This window comes from Eupeodes corollae, chromosome 2 (genome assembly GCF_945859685.1).
Source record: "Eupeodes corollae chromosome 2, idEupCoro1.1, whole genome shotgun sequence".
NCBI lineage: Eukaryota > Metazoa > Arthropoda > Insecta > Diptera > Syrphidae > Eupeodes > Eupeodes corollae.
Window position 1 is genome coordinate 120,593,375 of NC_079148.1, and position 23,486 is coordinate 120,616,860.

The 23,486-nt window shown below is 33.5% G+C and overlaps 1 protein-coding gene across 3 annotated transcripts in view; it reads left to right on the forward strand.

Annotated features, from left to right (window-relative positions):
* LOC129947470 (FH1/FH2 domain-containing protein 3) overlaps positions 1 to 23,486 on the forward strand; it is a 136,834-nt gene that overhangs the window by 11,097 nt on the left and 102,251 nt on the right. For all 3 annotated transcript variants that reach the window (XM_056058034.1, XM_056058033.1, XM_056058035.1), the window contains exons 2-4: positions 12,986 to 13,039; positions 13,101 to 16,645; positions 16,712 to 16,754. In XM_056058034.1, the coding sequence (XP_055914009.1) occupies positions 12,986 to 13,039; positions 13,101 to 16,645; positions 16,712 to 16,754 (3,642 nt within the window). The remainder of the gene's footprint in view (positions 1 to 12,985; positions 13,040 to 13,100; positions 16,646 to 16,711; positions 16,755 to 23,486) is intronic.

Consider the following 23,486-nt stretch of genomic DNA (forward strand, 5'->3'; position numbering starts at 1 on the left):
AATGCACCCAAACATCATGATCTGCTGACATGAAGCATGGTCGATCCTCGGTCCATCCTCTCGAAATACAGCTACAACCAAAGCCTACTAAAAAAGATGACGAAAACGATGATGATGCCCGTTTGTGTATTTATAGACTTCCTTTAGGAGAAATATCATAGAAATAGAGACGCATTCGAAAACACCTTTTTTTGCTCGAAGAAACTGGGTAGCTATAGCTACAGTGGATAGCTTTTGTTTTCTTTTCTTTTGGTGATGGTGTCCCAAATAAGAAACTAAATTTATTCAGACACTAAAATTTTGGGAGCAAATAAAGAACCAGGCAATGTTAATAAAATATATTCTTGATAGAACATTAAAAGTTGTACACATGCATGCATCTCGCTCCCTCTCTCATATTCTCTATCTCTAATTAATTATTAGTAATGAATCAATCAATTGCGTCGAGCTAATGAGCACCAGTTTTGCGGGGAAGAAGCTACTGATGATGGTGTTATAGCCAGGCCGACTGGGGCAAATTAGGTCAACATAATGCACACAAGATGCATCCTAGCCATGAGGTATATCCACGATCCGCTTCTCCACAACGACACAGAAGAGGGCAGTGTGAAAAATGTTGGCACAGATATTTTCATATAAAGGCAATACCGCACATCAAATTTTATAAATTTTAATAAAAATTAACATAAGAAAAACAAAAAATACATGAAAACATAAAAGTAAAAAAAGGAAAATGATTTTTGAAAATCCTAAATTATGTGAAAATTTGTTTTGAATTTCGTTTTTTTTTTTGATATTGTGATGAAAACTCACGTCTTGGTTTTATATTCATCGACTGAGTCATTAAATTTGTATATAATTCTTCTTATTAAGTTCCTGAGTTGATGCATTATATTGCAACGCGACCCATGAAGAACGAAATAAATATTAGAGTATTGGAAAGGGAAAGGGTTGCTGAAGGGGCTTTGTGTATGATGGTATGTCAAACATTGCTTTTTTGAAAATTATGGATTTTACATCACAATAAAACTTTGTTTTGATTTGAAAAATATATTTTTATTTTATGTGAAGAGCGTACAAGATTTGACAATGGGTTATGTTATGTTAAGTCAAGTTTTTTTTTATTTTGACGGAGGGCATTGGAGTCATTTCATGGAAATATTTGAATTTATCTTTGAAACATTTGTTTTTCACATTCGAGATTCAGAAATTAAGGAATATATAATACATTTTGAGATATATGATATTTTATCAATTTATTTGTAAGTGTTACATATGTTGCAGTATTTTATGATTTTAAAATTATATAATTTTAGAATCATGTACAAAACTATCCTAACTCAAATTATTACTGCACGCTTTAAGTACATTAATTTATCACAATTAAAAGTAGCTGCAAGTATAGTATAGGAAAATGAAAATAGATTTGGAAAGCTGAAAGAAGTTAATACTTGGGTTTCAAAATTTCATCATACTGGTTTTTAGTAACATTTATGTTAAAAGTTATATCATTAAACTTATTAAAGTTAACTGAAAATATACAAATCTGTTCTGATACTTTAAACATCTAATTCTGTTTTATTTTTCAAAAATCTGTATTTAATTCAAAAGTGTTACCATTTTCAATGATATTAACTTAAATTAAAATAGCTTTAACTGCAAGATTTAAATCGATGTAGTAAACGTTAAAATTCAAAAATACGGAAAAACAACCCATGGATAACATCAGAACTCATTGCTGGCTGTAAAGAACGAGCCATATTTTGTTTAAAAACAACGTAAGAAACCAAAGCTATGAAAGCGGTTACAAGATCTTACGGAAAAAAATCTAATTTTTATAAGAACCAATTCAAGGAATTCAAAACAAATCCGAGGAAAACTTTGGGATTGATAAATGAAATTCTAAGAAGAAAAAAATCTAATATTGATGATACATTAACAAAAAACTTTAAAACAGAATTTAAATCATTAGCGAATGAGTTTGCTGAGTTTTTCTCATCACAAAACAACATATATAATATATCAATGTGATTTGAAAACATCCATACACACTAGTACTCATCAAGTAAATAAAATTTGTACAAGTGCTACAGAAGATTGTGTGGTTAACACGATTATAAAGTCACTTGGGGTAAATAATTCTCATGTAATAGATGGGATAAGATCGGTCGACATTAATTACAATGCTGATTTTTTTGCTCCAATATTGCGCAAATTAATAATTCTAAGCCTAACCGATGCAAAGATACCTAAACATCTTAAAACTGCTGTTGTAAGACCGATCTACAAAGACAAATTATAGACCGATTTCAATACTGCCTGTCCTCGAAAAGTGTCTTGATTTAATAGTTGTCAACAGATTACAAAGTTTCATCGAAAAGCATCCACTTATTACAAAAGTCAGTACGATTTTCAAAAGAACAAAAATACAGGAAATCTGCTTTGTGCATTTGCTGACTGTATAAACGAGAGCTTAAATTTGGGACATAACGCACTTGTACTGTTTATGGGTTTCAGCAAAGTTTTGATACACTCAACTATTCGAATCTTTTGGAGGCGTTAGCAAGAATAGGTAGGTTGGCTGATTGGATGTCAGACTATCTTCACAATCAAAAGTTTTCCGGCAAAATGAAAGATGTTAACATTGAAGAAAAGAATGTCGAATATGGAGTTCCAAAAGGATCTAATTTGGGACCGATTATGTTCATATTTTGCACCAACGAACTTGAATAAATGCTCCTAAGGCAAAACGTATGCGTTTTTGAAGTCCCACATGTCAAAAGCAGATAAAAAAATATATTTCAGAAATGATCTCTGTCCAATCACGCCCACAACATGAATTGAAGTTGTTGAACTCTATAGATATCTTGGAGTTGTTATCGATTGCCAATTCCTTTGTGACAAACATAAAGACAGGCTACGTACTGATCTGAAGAAGAGTCCCTACGCACTGAGGATGTCCTGAGACAAGTTTACGCATTGGTAGAGTCAAAGCTGAGATATGGCATACTCGCTTGGGGAAAAGCGTGCTGCACACAAATCAAGAAGCTTCAAAAACTTCAAAATTCAGATCTAAGAATAATACAACAAAATAACAGCCAGTAAACTGAAAATAAATTCCGAGTACTTAAAGTCGAGCAAATTTTCAAGATGACCATAATACTAGAATATGATGGCAACAACCGCGCTTGATTTCTCAAAAAAAAAAACATAATATTTTAAAGTTTATATTTGAAAATCGTTAAAGTGTTTTATTTTTTTTTTAAATTTATTTTGAATATATATGTATACTGCTTTTTAATTTTAGTTTATAAATATTTTTGTATGTGAGCAGTTATTTCGATCTTATTAAAAAACTTTTTGCGTTTCAATTTAGTAAAAAACTAAATACCAGTTTCTGAGATATCAAATTTTGACAAAAATGTATATTTTTTTAAAAACCAAAAACAAAGCTAATGATATTTTTGTTTATCAAATATTATTGCGACTGTATTAGAACTTGTGCAGGAAGAATAAAAAGCACGACTGGGTCGTACGAACTTGCTCCTGTATACAAATAGTCTGTTTAAAAAAGTACCTATATAAGATTTAAAAATATACCTGTAAAATAAGTTTGTCTTCAAAGATATAAATGCAATTTGATTGGTCAAAAACATTGTGATTCATCCCAAGACACAACTCCTCCTAGGATTACTCATCCCGGCAATGAAAAATACTTGAAAGCATACTTAACGAAAACAATTGTTTGTGTATTTAACTAGTTCGTTCAAAGCTTTTTCCTTTGGATAGCTTTATTTTAATTTCATATTAGAAGGACCGGGATGTAAAGTAAATTATCTGAAGATAAGAAAGAGGAAGAAGATGTATGTTTAAATTGTAAAGCGATCGTCTCTTGGTTGTGTAGCTAGGCAGGTGTCTAAAACGAATAAAGAAGTAGGTAGAAGGTACTTACTACAATCCAATCACATTCCTTCTTTCCTACAAGTTTTTAGAGCAAATATGGAGTTTTTACGTCCAGTTTATTTTGTTCGTTAAAGTACAAGAAATTGCTATTCATGTGTTGTTTACATTCAGGCCTATGTACGTTTTGGATTTTGGTTATGAAGTGACACGTAAGCAATAGTTGTAGAGGTTGTACGTAACACCTATACAGGTATAATGTATATCAATACGTTTAAAAAATGATTCTAATAGAAAATACATTTTATACTGTTTTAAGATTCAAAATTTTACCCGAAAAATAAGTTTGTTTTCAAAAATTTAAATGCCATTTTATAAATCAAAAAAGGTTTGTTTTTGAGAAAATTCGAATTTTCGTTTTTTGACAAAATAAAAATTGTATGGGGGCCACTGTTAGTTTTGATCTTAAAAAAAATGAAAAAAACGCCTAACGCGAATCTGCTCAAAACCTTAACTTCCAAGTTTGAACTCAATCGACCCAATGGTTTAGGCTGTAGGAGCACAGACAGACAAAACCGACCGGATTGAATCGCGGGACCCACTTTTTCGACTTCTTTACCATAGTGATATCATGCTTGATTAAAATCTCGAGTTCGAAATTTTGCACGAATGCAAAACTTGCCATATAGTTCCTATATGTCGCGAGTAAAAATTATTGAAATCGGTTAATTAGTTCTTGAAAAAACTTAAAAATAAAACAAAGGTTCTATGTGGGGTACCCTTCTGGAGCAATACAAAGATATTTTTTTATATTAAAAGAAGTCAAATTAACAAAAAAAATTTAAGCGAAAAAATGTATAGGATAGTTTTAAACAAAATACATGTTAAAGTCTATTTGTTTTTGAGAAATTACGAATTTTCTATTTTTGACAATAAAATTCCTATGGGGACAACTATTAGTTGTAGTTTTAAGAAAATATTGAAAAAATGACTAACGCGAAGCTGCTCAAAAAACTTAATTTGAAATCAATCGAGACAATGGTTCGCCTATAGAGGCCAGGACAGACGGACGGACAGAATCGTGGGACCTACTTTTTTCGTCTTCTCTACCATCGTTATGTCATGTTTGATTTAAATATCGAGTTCGATTTTGTAACGAATGCAAAACTTGCAATATTAGTTTCTATATGACGAAAATAAAAAAGACTGACATGCGACTTACATTAACTTAAAATTAAGGTCCCCTTTACATATTTACAAAAATGTTTTTCTTATATTACAATTTTTCATTTAAAAATTTTGTAAGGCATGCGATCAAAAATTGAAGTCTTAGCTATTTTTTGTCGAATAAATTTTCGAGAAATAGCAATATTTTTGTCAACGTTATAAATTATATTAGAATTTTCTTAACAAAAATACCAATTAAAAAAAACTTAGTTTTTAAGATACTTGAGTAGAATATAAAGGTTTGACAATTTAAGGAAAATTTTAATTTCTTTTTGTTAAAAAAATTTTCAATTGGATTTTTCTAAAAATGTACCCAGATGACAAAAATAGTTTTCTTTGAAGTATATAATTTCTTCTTTGAAAATGATACAATTATTTTTTGCTTCATACCAAAATTATTTTTCGAGTATGATTACTCATTTATTACATAAGAAGTATGTATTGAATAGTTTTCTTTGAAATAATAAATCTCCTATCAAAACGGCTCACTACAGCGCTAATTGGATCTCAGGCTAGATTGCCTTGAGATCGCCATTTCTACCTAATAAATCTCCGAATAAAAACGCCTCCCCCTTGTGTATGAAAAATCAATAAAATCAATAAATTATATTAATACTGTCAACAAAGCATTTCCAAATAAAATTTTGATTGAGTACATATAGACCCAACAATAAACCCCAGCCATCATAAATCATTCTCACTGAATTCTATCCTCAATAATATAACAATTGATCCTCAACCCTTTTGTTTGTTTTCTATTGCGGTATATATCTACCTAAACAAAAATAGAAAATTGTCCCAAAATAGAATTAAAAAATCAACGCCACACAGTTCCCTGACATCAATTGACCTAATCTATTACAATTTTAGAAGAAGAAAAACGAAAAAAAAAACAATAAATAAAAAAGTATCTTAGAATAAAATAAACAAACTCTTCGATTCTTCCTTTTGAAAAATAGATCGTCGCCGTTGCTTCCACTTACATATAAGTATGTTTACAACAATAATATCATCCACACACTCGACTCGTATGCCAAGTACACCCTCATTGACGCTTCTGAATCAATCAGCAGCCTCAAATCAATTTTGGAAATTAAAGCAAATAGAAATCAGGTTGCGCTCCAATTAACATTATTTTCTGCCTCCTATCCGATATAGTCATACAGAGCCACATCTGCTCCTTTAGCATCAGAGTGCACAGCGCACAACTCAACTTGGAATCATTTAACCAAGGTTCTAAAGGGTGTACAATAGGACAGGGGTGATAGAGGTGGTAACAGTGGTATACAATTTGTGCAGTGAAAAACCACTTAAGAGCCACAAAGTGTTTTTACGGCTTTAACACTTCGAAAACTCATCACAAGTCGATTAGAGGGGATCACTTCTTTTCTAGATGATGCCTTGCATGTCTCCTATCTACTTTCATACCATTCATAGATGAAATTTTTGCAAAGACTTATATATGTGATCCGATCCTAGATGATGGGTATGGGCAAGTTTATTGCCCCGCTTCGAATCCGCTGTGAGCCGTCTTCTTAGTCAAGGCATTTGTCTTCGCGAACTTGCGTTTTGTGATTTAATTGAATTTTGATTTATTTGCCTCGGACTCAAATGCTCACTTAAGTGCTTCCCAAAAGGACTCTTAAGAGGTAAATGTCTACAACAAGAAGAGTGTTCATCATAATGTGAGGAATTCCAAAACGTATTTTTTTTTTGTATAGATTTGTGCTCATGGCAATGAGGAAGGTGTTCAAATAGTTGTCATCATCATAATGTAGAATTGTCGGTCGCGGTCGTCTGGAATTCATCATGACGATGACGGGAGCTTCTGCCAAATGCATATGAACGGTTGCCTTGGGATATTTTTATTGCAGAATTGGCACTGCCCTGGAAATTAATTGATGTTTATTTTTAGTATAAATTGAAATTCCAGAAGAAGCTGCATCTACGTTTTCATTTGCTCATAAGTTGTGTAATATTTTTGATGATGGTAGATCTTTAACAAATCATTTTGATAAACAGTTTTCCTACATTGTTGCTCCAAATAGCTTAGCTAAATGATATAAGAATCATGAACTTTTTGAAGTCAAAACATCTCTCAGTGAGGTTGTAAAACATTCAGATTTAATTATTCAGGAAGAAGTCTTAAAGGTAGGAATCTGACGTGTGATGTATATGCTAATAAAGTTAAAGTAGGTAATTCTCTGCAATATTGCTACTCTGAGGGTAAACAAACAAGCTTTTATGAGCTGGAGAAACGTCTGGTAATATTGAACTTGTCAGATTTCTAGCAAATTATTTTCGTAGTTTTATTAGAAATGTATTTTCTCTTTGCACGGATATACAGATTAATTTTTTACAACCATTATTCTTTGATTCAGATTGAAATAATATTTACATATTTTTAGCCAATACCTTTTATTTAAATCTGGATAAATTTGTTAATTTATTTTCCAAAATGTAGAAAAATCGGTTTGGATTTTAAAAACATGATTTACAATGATTTTCAAACATTTTAAAAATTTTTTAAAATGTTCAAATTTTTATTCCGATAAAAAATTGACATGTAAAAATTTTAAATCTTAAAAGTTGATAAAAATCAAAAATGGTTTCTTTTTTCAATATGGAGGTAGTTAAGTGGAATGGTAGTCCTATGTCTCCCGTTTTATGTGGGAGGGGAAATTTTTTTAAAGTGAGTTTACTTTTAAAATCAAAGATCAAAAAACATCGGCAATACCTTATGTGAAACTTATTTGTATCGAATTTTTAATATAATTAACTTCCCATAGGAAGTTATTGTAATTGTTCCCATTTGTCAAATTGAAAATGTTGACATTTCTCAACGTTTCAAGGTCCCCAGAGTCGAAATAAAAGATTTTTAGAAAGATGTCTGTGCGTGCGTGTGTACGAACGTTCGCGACGTTTTTTTCGTTGTCCATAGCCCAAGAACCAGAAAAGATATTGACTTCAAATAAATTTTGTTGTACATGTAATGAGGTAGAAAGATGCAGAAAGGGCTCTCAAGAAAATTGTGTGGGTGGTTTTTTTACCATAGCAGTTTAAAAAAATATGAACATTTTGGTTAACCCTAAATATCTCATGAACCAAAAACTCTAGAGAATTGAATTACATTTTATATAATATATTGTAACGTGATTATGGTAAGATTTTGAAAAAAATATTTTTTTATAAAAATAAAAAACTAAAAAAACATTACTCAAAGTTGGTAAAAATTGAATTTCGACTCAAATATCTTTTCAAAACTTTGAGATATTGGCTTTAAACTACTTTTATCCTTTAAACTTTATTATAACATTATTGTTAACATTCATAAAAATTTTGAGAAAAATGTAATTGGACTCAAATAGTTTATCAAAAAATTAAAAAGATTGTCTTCAAATTTTTTGTATTTCACAGAAAATATTGTTTTCGATATTCAGTAGTTTTTTTTTTATAAAAATCTAACAGTCCGTTTTTTCATAAAAAAATAAAATACGCAAATTTGGTAAAAATAGATGTTCGGTTCTTAATATCTCTCAAATTAATTTAATTCATACAATTTATAAAAATGTAACAAATGCTACTAAAATTGGTAAAAATTGGTTTTCGACTAAAAATCTATTTAACAAAACTAGATTTTGAAACAAAACTATTTCTTTATATGAAAAATATTGTTGGTAATTTTAAAATTTTTAAGATAATTCAACTGACAACTTTTTAAACTTTTAAGCAAGATCGACTTACGAGTTGGGAAATTATCAGTGTGGGTCGCATCACAGCCTTTTTTTTGAATTGAATTGACAGATATTTTTTACAAAAATAAAACCTTAAAAAAAGACAACTATAAAAATATTGGCTTTAAACTTATTTTATCTCACAGAAAATAATAAAATGTTTTCGACATTCAGTACATTTTTTATAAAAATCCAACAGTCAGTTTTTTCATACACAATTAAAATCTAAAGAAACAGTACGCAAATTTGGTAAAAATTGATGTTCGGTTCTCAATCGTGAATAATAGAATACATTGACTTTAAATTATTTTCATTCATCCAATTTGTATTTGTTTATAAACGGTGATTTTTTAAGAGCTTGAGAACTTTAAAAAAAAAACGCATAAAATTTGCAAAATCTCATCGATTCTTTATTTGAACCGTTAGATTGGTCCATGACATTTACTTTTTGAAGATAATTTCATTTAAATGTTGACCGCGGCTGCGTCTTAGGTGGTCCATTCGGAAAGTCCAATTTTGGGTAACTTTTTCGAGCATTCCGCCGGAATAGCCCGAATTTCTTCGGAAATGTTGTCTTCCAAAGCTACAATAGTTGCTGGCTTATTTGTGTAGACTTTAAACTTGACGTAGCCCCACAAAAAATAGTCTAAAGGCGTCAAATCGCATGACCTTGGTGGCCAACTTACCGGTCCATTCCTTGAGATGAATTGTTCTCCGAAGTTTTCCCTCAAAATGGCCATAGAATCGCGAGCTGTGTGGCATGTAGCGCCATCTTGTTGAAACCACATGTCAACCAAGTTCAGTTCTTCCATTTTTGGCAACAAAAAGTTTGTTAGCACTGAACGATAGCGATCGCCATTCACCGTAACGTTGCGTCCAACAGCATCTTTGAAAAAATATGGTCCAATGATTCCACCAGCGTACAAACCACACCAAACAGTGCATTTTTCGGGATGCATGGGCAGTTCTTGAACGGCTTCTGCTTGCTCTTCACTCCAAATGCGGCAATTTTGCTTATTTACGTAGCTGAACAAAATTTGTCGATAAAAAAGCGGATTTTCTGCCAACTTTTCTAGGGCCCATTCACTGAAAATTCGACGTTGTGGCAGATCGTTGGGCTTCAGTTCTTACACGAGCTGTATTTTATACGGTTTTACACCAAGATCTTTGCGTAAAATCTTCCATGTGGTCGAATAACACAAACCCAATTGCTGCGAACGGCGACGAATCGACATTTCACGGTCTTCAGCAACACTCTCAGAAACAGACGCAATATTCTCTTCTGTACGCACTGTACGCATTCGTGTGGTTGGTTTAATGTCCAATAAAGTAAACTGAGTGCGAAACTTGGTCACAATCGCATTAATTGTTTGCTCACTTGGTCGATTATGTAGACCATAAATCGGACGTAAAGCGCGAAACACATTTCGAACCGAACACTGATTTTGGTAATAAAATTCAATGATTTGCAAGCGTTGCTCGTTAGTAAGTCTGTTCATGATGAAATGCCAAAGCATACTGAGCATCTTTATCTTTGACACCATGTCTGAAATCCCGCGTGATCTGTCAAATACTAATGCATGAAAATCCTAACCTCAAAAAAATCACCCTTTATAAGAAATACAAACTTTTAATAAATGCTACTAATATTGGCAAAAATTGGTGTTCGACTAAGAATCTCGTTAACTAAAATACATTTTGAAGTCAAACTATTTCATCATATGCAAAATATTATTATTTTAATAATTTTTTTTTAAATAACTCAACTGACATATTTTTTAACAAAAAACGAAAACCTACAAACCTTTTAAGCAAGACAAATCGATAGACGGGATGGGAAGTGATCCACGCGGTCGCATCCTAGCCACGTTTTGATTTTATTTCTGCTCCTTTTTTTCAATGTTTGTACCAATTCTTAACCAAATTCATAGAACTACAGAATAGTTTTAGTTTTTCAGATAACTAAAAACAACGAGATCTATTAACTCTGAGTAAAAAAGGTTCCTACTGCCATATTTTTTTTGTGTAAGTTCCCAAGTTTTGACCCTAAATCAGATTTGTATTCGTTCTTGGCGATTTTAACACAGTTTAAAAACTCGAAGTCGGAAACCGAAAAACCTACTGCATTTAATGTACGATCTCTTGCTTTCGAAATAAAAATGCTACTTTAAGTCTGGTTGAAATATTATACGTAAAGTAAGACCTAATTCGACAGAAATAAGTTTCCTTTCATTCTATTCGCATGTTTCCATTTTGCAAAATTTAATTTAAAATACCAACAATTTGTTCCTTTTATGGGAAACACTCAGGAAGTCATAAAGTCTTGGGTCTTTTGTTCAATATTTCACTGAATCAATTTTGTTTAGAATGTGTAATGCATTCAGAGCCGGATTAACCATGTCATGGGCCCCTAGGCAGAGTAATTCTTGGGCCCTTTTCCGATGGTTTTTCGATATTATAAGCTCATGATACATGATGGACTTGACGGATGTGTTTATTTTAACGGATGCAACACGAGTTCTATACTGTATAGTTTGCAGCGTTGCCAGACTTGGCAAGTCGAATCCTTTTATTTTCCATCAAAAAAGTTTGTTTTCACTTTTTGTTTTAGTTTTTTTCCATTTTATTTCTTAGATATTTTTGTAAAATTAATGGTTTTTAAGTTTGTTTTCAATTAGTATACCTTCACCAACAAAAATATAAAAATATTTTTGAAGATAAAATACATGTATACATAGATATGTATGTATGTAAATAATGTATTTAAAACAAAATAAAACTTAAAATAACTACAGTAGTTGGTTTATCTATTTGAACACAATAGAAGAGTTAAAAAAAATTGCTTAATCTAACAGCCCTATTCTGGCAAACCTCACAAGTTATGACGACCTCACAAGGTGAGCTGAATTTGAGTTTGTGAGGTTTTGGCGTCACAAAAACTTTCGAATTTGTGATCTGCTCTGAAGGAGGTCACAACTCACAAGTTGGATTTTTCTTAGTAAGAAGTTTGTGAGAAATAAATCCTCACAAAATCAAGTTATGATCACCTTGTGAGGTTTTTGTGACTTGTGAGGTTTGCCAGAATAGGGGTGTAAATTATGTACATAATATCCATTCTTATTTTCATTTCATTTTGGTTCGTCTCCCAAAATGTATTATCCAACTGCACTTCGACCCTGTGCTAATGCGTTTGTATTTGTAACATTTGAAAATATTGTTTTTTTCTGGGGCCTGCTATGTTACTTTGTGCTACTTTCGAATCTGTTCGAAAGTTAATTTTAGTTGTACTTCCTACTAACTTTTATTAGATATTAAAACGTGAAAAAAATTTGAGCTGACTGTCGAAAATCCGAAAAAAAGGTAAAAATCTCTCATTCTGGCATCGCTGGGTTGGGCCCATTAGGATGGAATGGGGCATGGGAGTCATAATTCATTATAAACACGTATACACTGTTTCTTTTTTTGTTGTTCTTTTTTCTTATATTTATGGCAAGTATAAAAAATGTAGTGCTGTTTTTTATTGAAGGTGCATCTCCAAAAAAATTTTTTATTCGTAGTCAGAGCGAGGGGCCCCTAGCTCAAGCGGGGCCCCTAGGCAGCTGCCTAGTTTGCCTTGAGGCTAATCCGGCACTGAATGCATTAAATTGGTTTAGAATGAGTTTTACATCAATTGGATTTGTTTGTCTCTTTATAAAGATGTGCATCGCAGCGTCGTGGTTAAAGTTTTATTTAAACTGTCACAATATAGAAAATGTTCATTCAGATGGTGCTGGAATGTTAATCGAAAATGAGATGAAATAGATAGACATATAAAGTGTTTCTATTTTGAATACAAACCGCTCAAGTTGTGTGGAAAGATTAATAGAGTTAATTGAATGTGGTGATGCATTACTTTAGGGTTAAGTGAAGGGTGAAGGTTTGCAATCATCATCCTCTGAGTCAATATATAAATTAAGTCATATAATTTTGATCGCAACTGATTGCGCTCATAACTCGAGGCTTTCTGTATATTTTCCAATTTATTTGTAGATCGTTTTTTTACAAATAAAATAATAACATCTTGTAACTTACGAAATGAATCTATAAATTTACTAAACATTTTTTACTTTCAAATTTTATTGCAGGTTCCGTGGAAATCAAATTTACAAACATCATACAAGTCAGGATCTTCGAGTGCTGTAAGTATCTTGATACAATTTTATATAGAAACCTCATTTAAGATTAACATTTTCCTTACAGTACTCATCAAGAGACGATATAAATGGTACCCGATTTGGCTCTTCACTCTCAACTCCAACCTCTTATAGACCATCTTTTTCGGGTGGAACATATCGAGTCAAACGTGACACTACACCAGTCACATCACCATACGTCAGTCGTTACTCCTCCACTCCAACGACAGCAACAACATCCTCGAAAGATGAAAAAGACAAATCCACAACAGAATCTCTCACTCGTCCCATCAAGGACACCACCAGCAACAATGTACAACAACAAAAATATCTCAGTGGTTCGTTGTCCAAAGATAGCTCAAGTAGTCTCAAGACATCGCCCTCGTCAGGACGATACTCAACTTCAACTAGTAATCTCTCAAAATATGGTCGTCGTTCAAGAGATCCTAGTCCAGGGCAGGAATCGTTGCGGTCAACCTCAAGCCTCGCTGCAACACGAATCAAAAGTCGTGAGCCAAGTCCGGCTGCCCGAACGTTGAGGGGAAAATCAAGAGATCCGAGTCCGGCAATTGAGTCTAAAAGTAAATTGGGCACATCGTATGGGTCATCTTCTTACAGGTTGACACCGAGTAGAAACCCTTCAACATCACCTGGCTACACGCCAAGGTATGGTAATAGCTCGTCAATATCATACCTTTCTGCAAGTGACTTTAGGGCACGTTCTGTGAGTCGTGCTAGAGAAATAGCTGAAAGAAAATCGCATGATAGGGAATCTGAAAAGGAAGCTCCGATAAAAGTACAAAAAGTCCTCGAAGCTTCGGAATCTAAAGAAACAACTCCCGAAGATGAGGGAGAGGAAGAAGAAGAAAACGAAAATGATGATGAGGAAGAAGAAGAAGAGTCAGAAAGTTCGTCGGAAGAAATTTTTGTACCAGTCTCCGTTTGTACAAGGGGAACTTCTCCAACTCCGCCAAGCTCCTCAACGGTCGTGAGAATGAGAAGAAACGAACTGGCAAAAACTATTGAGAAAACCATCAAACGCTCTTCGAAGCGACCAAAAACCCTAGAGAAAGGAATTCAATCCGATCGAATGGACGACTCCACGAGGTATTCTAGATTTGGCCTAAGCAGTCGGATGTCGTCGTATAGTCCTCACGAAAGCCGCTACACCCCCAGTCTTAGGTACAGCTCAAGTGTGAGCCCATTGGTGAAGAGCAGTCGCAGTAGATCACGGTCAGACATAAGTGATAGAAAAGATGACTCCAAGAGTCAAAGCCCAGACACTAAGGCATGTGTGTCCCCGAAGTCTAAGCTTTCCCCACCCAAAAATATTCGCACGAGTTCGAGGCAAGCTTCGGTAGAGAATCTGTCGTTGGGTTCCAAGGGCTCCCCAGAACTTGAAGGAGTTGTGAAGACCAGCATCACAGTAGCAAAACTCCCCAACAAAGACTTCCGTAAGTCGGCTTTGAATGTCGGTCCAACAGACCGCCCGCGGAAATCTAGAACTCCAAGCACAAGCACCGATTCCGATGACAAGTTGGAGTCGAAAAAAGTTCAACCTCCCAACGGAACTACCCAGTTCATCCTAAGGCAGGAGAAATCGTCCAGCAGCAGTGGTTCCGAAACCAGTAGTGCCTCAACAAAGACCAGCCTTAAGAAGAAACTTCTCAATGGCGGTGAGTCGAAAATCCGGCAACGTTGCCATCCCGCCAAATCGTCGACGTCATCAACATCACCAATGTCATCGTCACCCTCGCCAAGTGGTCACCAGAACACTACCGCAAAGATAAATGTCAACATGGCTACCGAGGTTAATTCCGAAAGCTCTTCCGACAATAATAGAAAGCTAATAAATAAAATGTCGGAATTGACAACAACAACACCTCCACCAACAATTCAGCAAAGAGAAACAGGTGCTCTTGATGCTTCACCGAAAAAATCGTCCAAAAATAAACTCAAACAACCACCGCCGCCGGTTTCGGAAACGGAGACGGAGGCAGCGGTTGATAATGACGCTGTATTCGACGTTGTCGTTGTGAACAAAGGGAACCAAATTGGCACACCTGACTCATTTAATTCAACTCAAGCGATAAAAGCTCCGTTGTCGTCGAAAGAGAAGCATGACGACGATGACACGAGTGGCAAGTGTAATCTCCTTGAGAAATTAGGTTCTATTTCGAATTTTTTCGCCGCTCGTCAACACGACGCAAATAGCGAACCGCTTTATGTAGATCGTCGAAGCAGTGAGAGCGCTAGCGGCGATAGTATCTCAAGCGATCTGAAACAGAAAGTTTCTCTAACGACTACGACGACGGTTCCGCTGAAGAATCGCGAAAATTCGATTGACCTTAATACGACTTCAACGACAACTACAACTTCACCAAGTACGGCCTCCATAACGGCGCCTCCAAGCACAGAACCCGTAAACACGCCCGAAGACGGCTGTGAAGACACCTCAATCGACTGGTGGCAGGATAATACGTCTGAGCAGATAAGCACAGCCTCAGCCCTCGACATCAAGGACGATATGCGCTACAGATTAAGACACATTGACTCCGGCGAAGTCGGCTGGTGGCTGAAAAACGAAGATGACGACACTCTTGCTGATGATCTAAAGACATTGAATCAAGAAGATGAAGAAGCGCCCAGTGAAATGACTGATCCTCCGGTCTCCAACCAAATGGAGGAGACCTGGTGGAACCAGCAAAATGAGGGAATCTATCAAGATTCTAAACTTGAAAATAAGGAATTCGATTGGCCGGCCAATGAGAATGAAGCTCCGGTTGCTTCAATTTATCCAGGTCCTCCGAAACATGTCAGTCCTGAGGCTTATGAAAGTGATGAAACCCACAAAAAGTCACCGGAATCTCTGCAAAACGGCTTCATCAAGCTGAATATCTGCCGAGTGGAGTCTGGAGAGCGTCCTTGGTGGTTGGATGAAGACAAGTCTTCCGCATCGCCAAAGGAAGTTTCACCACCAAAGCGATATCCAAGTTCAAATAATCTACCGCTGAATAAATCTTCCAGCAACCAAAACACAGACAAACTTTGGTGGATGCAGGGTCCGACAAAGAAAATATTTAACGTTCGTCATGTTGAGTCCGGCGAACGTCCAACATGGCTGACGCAAAATAACGACGATGAAAAACCACCTAGAATTCAACACAATCTCAAGGAATCCGAAGGAGAATCTGACGAAGAGGAAGAAGAGGCTGAAGAATCAGAAAATGACGAAGAAGTTTGCAATGTCACTAATGACAATGATAACAACACCTTAATGGAACGTCTACCCCCTCTGGGCGATCGCGCCAGCCCAGACGGTCTGGAAGATCCCACCAAACACCGAAAATCCCCATACGAAAGTTCCATTCCTATGATGAAGCAAACACAAATAGATTGCAATGGCACGGCGAACGGTTTTAATGCCCAAAAGCTTTTCATATCGCGTCATACGAATATCGACGAGCTTTTAGGAGGTTCGTGTAGGCCAATGAGTCCATTAATAGATCGTTATGGTGCGGCGAAAAATACATTCTTAGAAGAAATTACACCAGACCAGGTTCGGATCCATGATAGCACTGCACAAATGCCGGTAATACAGCGCATGGAAAGGTGAGTTTTTTATTTGAATTTTTAAATAGCAACGGACATAAATTGAATGGGTATTTCTATTTGCAGAGATGAATGGGATTATGGTGGACCGAAAGTTCAACCGTCATGGGTGAGTCTTATATGACAAAAATATTTGAATGTTTTCTTTTAGAAATAAGAGCAGACAGAGCCGCTACATCTTTCAATGATAATTTTATTGAAATCTTTCTAAAACTGAATAGGTTTTGGGAAACAATGGCGTCATGAAATTTGTGAATTTAACTCGAATTTAAAAGTTGATTTAACCCTAGTTCGATACTTAACTTTTGAAGAAGATTATTAAGGTTTCAATCCAATAAGTTTGAGTTGTTTTCGTGAGACATTTGATTTTAAAAAATGTTGACTCTCAATTGACAAAAAGCATCAATTAATCAAAATTGAAATTATTTGTGCAAAAAAAAAAACGAATCTGATCCAGTCTCGGAGGACGACACACTCAGGCGGACATATTCAATTAAGAACAATATTTAATGTGATTTATTATGAATGTTGACCGCTTACACCAAAGCGTTTAAAAGAGACAAGCCTGTTTTTGATGATAATTTTTGGCACTTGGATCAATTGATCACTACTGTTAATAATTAATTTATGATCTTTTTTTTCGTTTAGCAAAGCAATTGAGGTGCCAATAAATCACACACAAAATTTGGGTTACGAGTTAAAGTAACTAAATTGCTTGGTTTTGTTGCTCTGTATGGTGATCTGGTTTTGAGAATTGTTTTTGATTAGTTAAGTTTTTTTTTATTTTCAAATAAGGAACTATTCTTTAGTGAGATATGAATTCAAATTCGTTTAGAAGGTCATATAATAAGGCAATTAATAAAGATTTTTAAAGAATGTTTGGACTCGTAGATAAATTCTTTCAGGAAAATTGACGATCGCTCTAGCAATAAGAGATCTAAGTAAAACTCTACAGATAACTCAATTTTACCAAAAAAACAACAAGGTTATTTAAAAATTTTTTTAAAAATGTGTACTCATTTTTGAAAAATAGTGCAACAAAAAAGGTAACGTGAACCGTCTATACAATACATAAAAGTATGAAAAATGGATACCTTTAAGTGAATAGGTTACAGGTTACATATTTAAAAAAAAAACTTTAAATGATAGAATCGGAGTGCAATGGGTTTTTCCATACGATGTTTTATTTTAATAGAAAATAAATATATTTTTTAAGAGAAATCAGTATATGTTGATGGCCCGAAGAGAAAAGTTTATAGGTGTTAAATCAAAAGACCTCAGTTGACATTTACTTTTAAAAATAACACGGTTGGAAATCTTTTCCTGCAATACTATGAACTGGGAACAGTGACTGCAAAGTTTTCACAATTTTTGAAGTGATTTTCAAAAATTTAAATGCATTGCGTAGGTTTTATATGTCAAATGTCAAAAAATGACAGCTTCGAAAGTGACAGTAGCCCAAACAGCTGTCTAATAAAAAAACATCTGCTTAATAGAAAACCCTTTATATAGTATACTAGTGGCTCGGTACGTGCTTCGCTACGTATAAGGCATGGTAATAAAAAAAATATGATTTTAAGTTCATTAATTCAAACAAAAAAATGTTTTAAATTGCTAGCTATTTAAAAGTCCGAATGATATATTGCTCAAGTAGCACACTGGTGCATATTTTGCATTTTATTCTCTAGATTCAGGAATCAGTGTATTTTTTACACGGCAGCCATATTTTTCAAAAAATATTTAGGTAAACATGAGATTGCACTGGCCGCCATCTTCAAAATGAAGACTATGATTAATTGTTTTTTTATATATTTCGAGTGAATAATTCCCCATTTTTGGTATTTCCGACTCTTTTTCAACAGCTAGTGTTTAAAAAAAAATAAGATCAACCAAAAAACTATGAATTTTGAAAAATTAATTTTCACGAATCCATTTAGAAAGCTTCAATTAAGTAAAATTATTAAGGCGCTCGATTTTTAGATGGGGTAGGTCCGAAAATCAGTCGACAGAATGTACTTCGTTTTGAAATGAGACACTCAAATTCATATTTATTACTGATTTTATTGCGCACATATTATGTATTAGAATCATAGAAAGATCGGAATTCTTTTATATACATTTTCCATCAGAAAATAAACCATGGTGTAAATTTTAATTCATCAAACTAGTTTCCGATTAAAGAAATAAACTTCGGTGTATATTTTGTTTCAATTGAATTCTGAGTTCTGGATTTTTTACACTAATGGTATGTTTAATCCATCAAATCATTGTGTATTTTTCTCATTCTTGGGAAAGATTTTCCACCAAAAAGTGGTGTAAATTGTATACCATTGAGGTGTAAGAATTGAGCTTATTTTCAGAACATAATATACACCTCTGGAGTATTATTTATTCTAGTTACCAGAACAATTTGTATACCACTAGCACAATTTAAATACCAAAATATGGTATACTTTTTGTACAGCTAGTGTAAATTTTAAACACGGACGCGGTATAATTTACACTGAATCGAAATTAAATGTTCAAATATTGCACCAAAAAGTGGTGTATTTTTTATATTCAAAATGTATATCACGAAAGTGTAAAATATACCCCAAATATTTTGGTGTATTTTGGAATTTTGTGCTACTTGAGTGTTTATATTATATTTATCAGCAAAGAGTTAAATCTAAAAAAATAAAAAAGAATTGGGGACTCTTACTATGGTGGGTCTATATGGGTAAGTCTAAAACAGTTGGATAAACAATATTTTTTATTTTTCCATTTTGAGCATGAATAAATTTGGGGTACCGACTCTGGAACAGGCAATATAAAGTTGGCCATGTGAAAAACATAATTCCTCCTAATTGACAATACAAACGTGAAGTGTTTGCCTTGGGCCTTATTTATGAACATTGCAAATGATAAACGCACAGGATATTGTAAACTTTTGAATTCAAATGGCATATCAGTTGGTATCATAGTGATACTCGGTATCAAACACACTTCTCCTTTTGATTTACCAGGAGAGATTGTAGCTTCAATCTAATTTGGCAACAACTTTTTTACTGCCAATCTGGTGCCATTACACAGTTTTGGTGGATTAATGTTTCGCAATAATATAATATAAGAACCAATTTTTAGATTCAAGCAATGCGGTGGTATACCAGCCGGTTCCAATGAATTTAAAAAATCAATTGGATAATTCATTGCCTCATCTTGATTCATAACACTGTCAATTGATTGCATTTGAAAATTAATAGCATTAATATGATTGCTTTTCGGTGTTTAAATGGAGCAATTTCTCAATTCAACTCATCTATAGATTAATTGTACAAAAATTGTTCGGTAAAGTGATCAATCCCTTGGTATTGTCAATTGGTATTTTGCCATCACCAATTTCTAACAATTGTTTTGATAACTCATCTGCAGTTGCATTTGTTATGTAATGTTTAGTGGCAATTTTCGTACATATCTCCAAATAACTGATGACTTCAAACATATGTTTATTTCATCAGTAGGAGTTGATCGAGGAATGACAGGCAATGTTTGACGAAAGTCACCTGACAACAATATCAGAGCCCTACCATAAAATAATTGACGTTAATCGCAGAACTTTTGCCGTTGCAGAATTTCTCGAAATATAGCAAGTTGGAGTTTCAATCAGCAGTACATTCAATGGCAAATTTAATGCAAAGTGTGTTTTAGACCACCTTCTAATAATGAAGCAGCAATTCAAGAAGATGCAAGTGCCAATGCAATTTTCTGTTCCGATCGAATAGTCGCTAAAATCGATGATACAACGAAATGTTTGCCTGTACCACCAGATGCATCCAAGAAATATAATCCACCTGTATCATTTCAAAACGGCTTGCATGATTGTGTCCTACACATGTTTTTGTTCAATATTCAATTTGTTTATATTTGATTGTACAAATAGACGATGGAAATAGTTCAGCTAGCGTTGCAATTCACGATGAAAAAAATCACGTATCTGACGATTTGGTGCGGTAATACCCAACTGTTCTAATGCTTTATTTACAATCGTTAGACACATTTCTTCAATTAATAGCTACATTGTATATGGGAGTATAGAAAGATGTTGATTTTACACCTTTTCAACATTTTTTTTAAATTTTCTCTACCTACAAACCTTCTCTGGACTTTCACGAATAATTCAAAACCAAAATTAGCCAAATTGGTAAAGGCATTGTAGAGCTATAACATTACAACGAATAGTGGTATTGATTTTTATATATATAGATTTGCATCAGTTTACTTACTAAAAACTTTAAAATTTCAAAGCTAGTTCCTTCAGTGCACAGTCAAATGAAAACTTCTCTTGAATTTGATGGATTCAATATAAACAAAAGATTTTTTAACGGATCGCAAAATTTGTATTAAAGAGTTTTTCAGTATGTTTATTTTCTTTAAGGTTGAAATTACTGCAACATATTGGATATTGGTGTTTAAAATTTTAGAGACTTTGGGTTTGGTGTGTATTCAATTCTTGGGTTTTGTGTGTTTTTGAGTGCTTTTGAAGCTCATTGTAGATAAAATGGTAATGTTTAAAACTAAGTAATTTTTTTTATTTAAGTAAAATGGTATTTGTTTATTAATTTGTCATATAAAATATGGGAGATCTTTTTGCCGGACCCATCTTTTTGCCGGACCCTGTATATGTACAAAAATAATAATAAATAATAATAACATCTTAATTACAAAACAGATTGCGATAACAAAGCAGAAATAACATTTTTTTTAAAACATTTCTTGAAATATTAGAAAATATGTATGTACATATATCTATAAACTCAACAACAAAATTCGTTTCTCTTATACAACGTGCAAACGGTTCGTTTCTACTACAATTTCTTCTATAAAAAGTCTCTCACAAATGGAATTTAGAGCGGAGAGTCATTGATCGAAAGTATAAAAGTAAGTTCTAACAAATAGAACATTTGATACGATTGCTTATTAAATCTTTTACAAACATTATTGAAAAATGTTTTCTCCTTACTTCAAGAGTTTGAAAGTCAATAAGCATCTAGCAGAAAAGATGGTACTTCCATATTCCAATTTAATTTATAGAAACCATACCTAGTAAAACTTTTTATGAATTTGTTCTATTCTAGAAGAATGAGTGATATAATAGGGGTTCTAAACTATGCTGCAATTATCCAGTACCGATCTAACAAGTGCAATATATAATGATTTGAGGGTGTAGGGGTCGCAAAAATCAATAGAATTTCGTCTGATTAAACTTAGCATCCCATTAGCTTTACTGATTATGTAATCGATGTGCTTAATTAACGAAAGCTTTTGATCCAATATAACTCCCAAATCTTTTTTGGCGTAACCCTATCTTAACTCGTATTGTCGATAGTATAATCAAATATGATAGATGTTTTTTTCTATGGCATAGGCAAAGGCTCTGACATTTGCCAACATTCAGGAACAATTTGCTAGATTCACATTATTCAGCCAGTTTTTGGATATCCTGTTGGAAATACAGACAGTCTGTAGAAGATTTTATGAACCGGAAAATCTTGACATCATCGGCATGCATAAGATACTTCGAAATTTTAAAAATGACCGGAATGTCATTTATAAAAAGGATAAATAACTAGGGCCAATGTGACTTTCTTGTGGAACACCTGAAGTTACATCAATACCTTTTGATTTAAACTTTCTTAATTTAACAAATTGAACCTGATTTTTTAAATAGGAAGAAATCCATTTTATGAAATTAGAAAGGAAACTAAGTTTTGAAAGCTTTAAAATTAGTAAACTATGATTAACTCTATCAAAAGCTTTTGCTAAATCTGTAAAAATAATATCAATCTGTAAACCATTTTCGAACCCGCAAAGTACAGAATTGCATAGCAATGAAAGGTTTGTAGCAGTGGATCTTCCAGAAACAAAACCATGTTGGTATGCAGATATTAAATCCTTAACAATAAAATTTAATTTTGTACAGACATCGAAAATTTTTGGGATTATTGATAATTTGCAGATAGGCCTGAAATCGGTCACATTTTGCTTTGAGCCAGACTTAAATATTGGAGTTATGTAAGCGATCTTCCACCAGTCCAAGAACTGGCCACTTTTTAAAGACTGATTGAAAATCAAGCTGAGTGGTAATGCCAAAACAACAGCGCCGTTTTTAGTGCAACAGGGGCTATGTTATCTGCCGTAGCACTTTTATCTACATCAAGACTAGCTAGAGCTTCAAAAACATCAGAAATAGTTAAATCTTTACCTCCAATATCAATACCATAGAGTGGCGACAAATCCGAGGGTTCACAAGGACCAGAAGGCAAATAAACAGATTTAAAATAATCGGCAAATAAATCGCATATAACGTTCATATACACAGTTAGAGTACTTGATAGAGTTTGGAATCCCTAAAGACTTTCTTTTAATATTTATAAATTTCCAGAAGTGTTTCGAATCATTTCTAATTTTTGACTCAACAGAGAGAAAAAAATTATTTAAAAAAAAGATATTGAGACAGTCATATTCAAGATGGCACTGAATATATTTCTGCTTAAGGGCCAGATGATCTTTTGTTCTTTAAAAGCTTCTTTTCTATGTTTCAGATTAAATAATCTTCTGTTAAACCAGGGTGGGTTTGAATTGGGTTTTGCTATTTTTTTAAGAACATGGATATCAAAAATTTCATGTAGACATATTGCAAATTTTTCAAACGCATGATAAAGGTTTAAATTAATCAAGGTATTATCCCAAGAAATTGACAACAAAAAGTTACTGATTGCACCAAAGTTTTGCACGTTTATAATCAAAATAAAATTCTGGTACATCAACTATATTTTTAATATAAGTTACAAATGTACACTCT